Source organism: Melospiza georgiana, chromosome Z (genome assembly GCF_028018845.1).
Source record: "Melospiza georgiana isolate bMelGeo1 chromosome Z, bMelGeo1.pri, whole genome shotgun sequence".
NCBI classification, from domain to species: Eukaryota; Metazoa; Chordata; class Aves; order Passeriformes; family Passerellidae; genus Melospiza; species Melospiza georgiana.
The window spans coordinates 28669794-28675883 of NC_080465.1; the positions used below are offsets into that span (position 1 = coordinate 28669794).

The following is a 6090-nucleotide window of genomic DNA, read 5'->3' on the forward strand; positions in this document are numbered from 1 at the left end:
GGTTCTGGAGAGCAGTGATGGTAATGCAGTGATTTGATGATGACTGGGAGATGATTGGTTTCCAATGTCAGTGGAAGCAGACCTTTATTTGGAGTTGTAGCTTCTTTGTCCCATTGAAGTCCCTGATGCAGGGCTGCCAAGCAGGTGACCCCATATCTGAGCTTATATTTTTGTTTTCTTTTTCTGTCTTTTTCCTTTCAAGTCTTTCTCTTTGCTTGTTCTCATAAAGTCATCTACAAACAGCTCAGCTCAGCTCCTTCCCCACTGGCCCTGGCTTTATACCCTCAATTTAGTGTTTTTGAGATGACAGTGGGGAAAGAATAACACCAGATATCAGGGCAAGCAGGGTCTTGACTGCTTTAGCAAAGACCATGAAGAGAAGAGCCTGAGTGCTACAAGGGGTACCATAGGAACCATGGGACTACGTTAGGGGAATTGTAGCCATCCCATCTTTTTAAACCTCTTCTACCTCCATTCAACTCCAGAAACATGCTGTAGCTGCTGTAGCTAGAGAATCACCATTCTCTACAGGCAGCTTTGGATTCCTGTCCTAGAGTATGGGTGTTCTTAATTTCATCTGTGTGAAAGCCCCTGGGTACATCCCTCAGTTCACCGACCATCTTTCATTTTCACCTGGAATTAATGGTGAATCATAAGTTGAGTCCTGTGTTTCTCAAGAGGTATAGTACAAACCTACATCCCCAAATGTTTAATTAATTTAGTCTAGGAGTAATTTATGGAGAGGTGGTGGCATGGCATTCCTGAGCTCCCTGTTCCCCATGCTATAGGTGAGGGACAGGGATAGCACCAAATGCCGGACTACTAGCCATTAGATCCAGAGATGGGGAGGAGATGGAAAGGGGCCTCAGGTAGGCAAACATGCCAGCTCTGTCGTACAGGGCCATGTGAGGGGGCCAGTGCCAGTGTAAGTAAAAATCATACATAAAATTTTAATTGCCCAGTGGGCAGATCTTCAATATGGTGTACATCTTAGGCTGGATATCTAAGTGGGTCGGATGTTTACAGCAGTCTATCACCAGAATTTAGTGCATTCTTAAGCAAGCTCCATCATGTTAAACAGGTATTATTTTCTAGTTGGTTAATATACACTTTTCTTAATCCTGCATTTAATTTAGTTACAGACCAGTTCTATACAAGCCTTACTCAGCTGAAGTCTAATGATGACCAAATTCAGTTTTCTTGCCCTGTAGACTGTTAAGAGTAAATGGCATCTGCTTATTTGCTCAGCTGACCCTGACACAGTAGCAGAACAACAGTGGATAAATGTGTGGTGTTACTGTTCTGTAACACTCCGAGAATAATCAAGGGCAGTAATCTCATCATTAGCTGCAGTTAAATAAGATATGTTAAAATTCTCCTGATGTGCTATGCTGTTACATAGAAACACTACTGCATAGACAGAGTTGTACACTACATCTATTACCAATAAAAATCTCAGTCCAAATATTTCCAAGTGTGTTGGGATTTTTTTCCCATGCGAAATTCTTACCTAAATTCTACTTCCCTTTCAAATCCATGTGCAGTTATATAGACCAGTGCTTATCTGCTGTATTCACTTTACAGGTTGATACTCAACTGCCAGCATTGAAGCAAGCAGGGTTCAAGCAGGATGACTTGGAACAGCAGAAAATCAATGAAAATATTCCTAAAGCAGTACCTACAGTAAGAAAGACAGACCTGATGCAGGTTAAAGGTGAGATGGAAATCCTTGTCTCACTAACAACTGTTGTTGAGAACAGTTCTTTTTCAACTGAACATTTAGGAATGTTTTTGTACACCAGATAAGGGTGAAAAAAGTGACACCAACAGTCTGAACATCAATCAGGTTTCCAGCTGAAGGAAAACTTGCTTGGATTTATTGGTTCTGTTTTGTTGTAGTATGGCATGTTGCACATAACAGAAAATAGAAATATTTACAATTCTGGAGTCATTTTCCTAATTTAATATGGAGAAAATACCCAACTTTTGGAAGGAAAAATTGTAAAACATACTTAAAATTTGCTTTCTTAATAAGTTTGACATATTCAACCTGGTACCCCTCCTCCCTGTGGAATAGTTGAAAGTTAGGCTTACATCAAACACACATCCATACTTCCCATATGTTGTCATTGAGCAAAATGCAAGTGAGAGAAATGATACACATGGGTTTAGGTTAGTTAGCCTAATGGTTCCTTTTGGCCTAAACTTTAGATAATATTTATTTGAATGGATGCATTCCTGTGTGTCTGTTTTGCATTGTAGTGTGTGTGATAGAAATTAAATTCTTAAATTTAATTACTTTTACATGCTATCTTAAATTACAGTCTTGTGAGCATGCAACTCTCATTTTAGAGGGCTAGCAGCTGAAGACGGTGTCTACATATAGCTTAGTTGAGAAATCTAATTGGTTTTTTAAATTAAAAATGCAGATATGAGAGAAAAGATATATGTTAATGTCAACTAAAAATTATAGCGCTCCTGCACTTAAACAAGAACAGGCTTGGATACTTGCAAATCTGCCTGTGATGCATTGTCTTGAGCTACTTTTGAACACCAAATCAATTTTATTGTTGGTAATAAGATGTAACACAGAGAAACCTAATGCTTATATACCACAATTTCTATTTAAACTGCTCTGTTTCACTTGCCCAATTTATTAACCACACATAGCAAAATTTTAAGGATATAGAAGCATTAATCTGTTGACAGTAAATGAAATTCCCTTATTTAGTTGTTCCCAGTTAGGAATTGGGAACAATAAGTTGTCTTATCTGGTACTGGTGTGATTGGAAGATACTCTTTCAGAGGAAAACCAATAATTTAGTGAGAAATACAAAGCATTCTTTATTAAAGGTTTTTAACATGTGCCACTCTGGAAGGCATTAGTTTTTAAACTCAGAATCATTTTTGTTTTCAGAAAGAACAGACAGCCTAACTGACATGAGAAAACAGGAGCCTAAGGCAGAAGAGGAGCAGCTTTCTAATCAGTTGGAAAAACCTCAAGAGTTGCTCAAGGCTGCTGCAGGTCACAAGGAGATGCTGCCTGTGTCAGAGAAGGAACCAAATCCACCTGAGAATGAGAAACATGTAGCTGGGCAAGATATGTCAGAGCCAGCTGCAGAGCAGGCTGCCAGTGAGGAAGTTGAGCGGGAACAGTTCCTAAGTTATGATGATAAGCAGGATGACTTGCTCCCTGGAAAGGCTGGTTTGTAGCATGTCATGTATTGTTAAAAACAGTAACAAAATGAAAAAGAAATTAAAGTGTGGAGTAGGACATAATTTCTACAACAGTGGTAGAAACTGGCCAGACTTAGTACAAGTTTTCTTAAAAGTCAGTGTGGTGTGGAAGGTGTCAGTCCCAAGCAGTCACCTACAATCCATGCATTAAAGATGCAGGCTTCTGACTGTGCAAAATGAAGCTGCCAGGCTGAGTTCCTCTGCATCACCGTAACAGCCCTACTGTCTCTCCAGTGGCTCTACAAAGTGTTTAGGGAAATTCACCCCAAAACTTTTTGGTATTGGGGCTTTAAAAGAATATGATGCATCTGAAAAGAATAAGATGTTAATCATCCAAAGCACTGATGAGTAGAGCACTTACACATGGATGTTTTGCAGTTAGTCTTTTTACAATGTCAGTGTGTAGCTATTCCTATTTCAAAATAAGCTACCATGAGTAAAACTGGTAACTCAGACTTCAGGTATCTGACATTGACTGTTGTGAGTCTTCAAAAACATGGATGTTTCAATTTATATCTGAGTCCTCTATCTAAAGAAATCTGATAGTCAGTAAATGTTGCTTGAGAGGAGTTAATGACTGGGTGAAGAAAATCTGGGAGAAAAAAGTACTTTTGTGACAATTTGCCACATCATATAACACTTTACGCTTTAGTTATAGCATTCCGCTTGCTGGACAAGCTAAAACAATAAGGGGTTTTCAGCAATTACTTCAGGTTTTGCCCTTTCTTAGGCATTCATTTAATACATTCTGAAATTGTGTAATTTTTCTTTATATAAAATTATATAAAATAATCATTTTGTTCATCAGAGGGCTAGCTGATTTTGCTATGCTTTGCAAATCCCAAAATATTGTATTTTATCTGCTTCTTTTGACAGGATTTACAGCCAAAGTTGCTCTGAAAATTAACACTTCAAAGAAAAAATAATATAAAAACCTACTCAGAACAGCAATTCCTTCAGCAGCAATGTAATTCTGTGGAAGATGTTTACAGTCACTCTTCTTGTGTGCAGATGGTATAGCATAAAATGACTTAATTTTAATCTTCCAGACAAACAGGAACGTGAAGAAGTGAACCAGGACAAGGATGTTGATTACAATTTAGATGTAAATGAAGCTGAGTCTGAAACTGACAAGCAAGCAGCACTTGCTGGGATTGAAAATGGTACAAAAGAAAAAACCCAGTTTTAACCTAAGTATCACATGCTTAAAATGTTAAGATCATATTTTGCATGGTATCCTGCAGCAAGCTGTACCTAGCTAACTTGTTTGTTTTTTGAACTTTCCCTCATGTTTGTAGTGTTACCTGTTTTCTGTTTAGCACCACTAAACCTACTCATTAATGGGCTGTGGTATCTGTAACTTTACCGTACTACATAGTATTTAACACAAATTTACAAAATTTCTTGTTGTTTTCTAGATAGAACTTGCTATATGAAGAACTTCTGCCTCCTAAAAGAGATTTCTGTACCTTTTCTTTTTTTCCCCCCATTAGTTCAAAACCATGAAGATATGAAGAACCACTTACCTGACAATGGTGAAGGGCTGCAGAAGTTGTGAACAAAGGAAGTTCATGATACAACTGCGTCACCTCTTCACCTAAATGCAGCCATGATCCAAGCAAAGTGATCTTAGAAGGTTTTGATTATCTTCTAAAGGCTTGACTAAGGACCCAAACAAAGTAGTATTTTCTTGTGAAGTTTTAGTCCTGTTGCAGTGAGGAAAAGAGGTATATCTCTGGAGGCTTGTTTCAAAGCAGTTTGGCCTCTGCAATGACTTTCTCCTTCCTATCAATTATAAAATTGCAATCAGGTAGTAATAAAGTTAGTAACTTTGAAGTTGGCTACCTTGTATGGTCATACTGCGGTAAGCGTATGTGTGGATTAGTGGTAGTTGATGAGCAGTCCTCTGCCAAGCATGGATCTCTCTGCTGATAAAGAGAGTACCTGATAGTCCTCAGATACTATGCAGAATGATATATGTACCTGGGAGATGTGTTCTTAGCTTCAAAGTTAAAAAAAAACCCAAAAAGGATTCTGACAATAGAAGCTTCTTGCTAAGAGATTAGCCAGGAAGATTTTTCTGAAAGCTTCTTTGTTTGATTCCACATGGTCAGTACTACAATTTGGTTTGGTTACCACTACTGGGCACAAGTTTAGCGTAAAAATTCAAACTCACAAACTTCATGACAGAAGCCCTCTCAAATGTGTACTGCAACTACCCTTTATTCCACCCAGCCACTTTCTTTTGTGGAAACAGAGGAATGCAAATGCTCGCCTTGTACAACAGCAATCTCAGCTGTTCAACATGACTAATCTTCTCTGCTGGACTTCTGACAGAGGTAACCAGACTATGCCTTCAGAAGACAAGGCAGTCTTCCAGAGGTAACGCTTTAGTTGCTGTGAAGTTGTATGTTAATTACAATGTATCATCTTGTTAATGTTCCGCAGTCTGTTAAATGTAAACTAAAATGCAAACTAAAAACTATTTTACTATTTTACATCCTTAACTGCAGTCCAACCACCATGTATAGGCAGCTGGTTTGAAGAAATTTTTATATTTGTGTCTGCTCCCAAGACTGACACCTGTGTTTGGAGCATTGTTTGTGAGTATGAAGCAACCTCTGTGAAGACAGCACAGCTGCCAGACAGCTGTGACTAACTTGCCAACCAGCATTCTATTTAAGAAAACATAAATTTGTCTTTGCCTTCTGTTAAAGCACTTCACTTTGTAACTCCTTTTTTGGTGTGTTGTTCTTCAGTGTAGTAGTATATCCTGTACCTTAAGATTAAGGCTGGTTTTTTTGTGTATGAAGAGAGTATTAGTTGTCATCAAGTGAAGGTCAGAGTTAAGTC

At 38.3% G+C, this 6090-nt stretch overlaps 1 protein-coding gene across 2 annotated transcripts in view; it reads left to right on the top strand.

Moving 5' to 3' along the window:
- Positions 1–5168, top strand: part of GOLM1 (golgi membrane protein 1) — a 34824-nt gene extending 29656 nt beyond the window's left edge. For both annotated transcript variants that reach the window (XM_058043317.1, XM_058043318.1), the window contains exons 7-10: positions 1585–1714; positions 2918–3205; positions 4287–4400; positions 4731–5168. In XM_058043317.1, coding sequence (XP_057899300.1) covers positions 1585–1714; positions 2918–3205; positions 4287–4400; positions 4731–4795 — 597 coding nt within the window. In that variant the 3' untranslated portion in view covers positions 4796–5168. The remainder of the gene's footprint in view (positions 1–1584; positions 1715–2917; positions 3206–4286; positions 4401–4730) is intronic.
- The last annotated feature ends 922 nt before the right edge of the window (positions 5169–6090 follow it).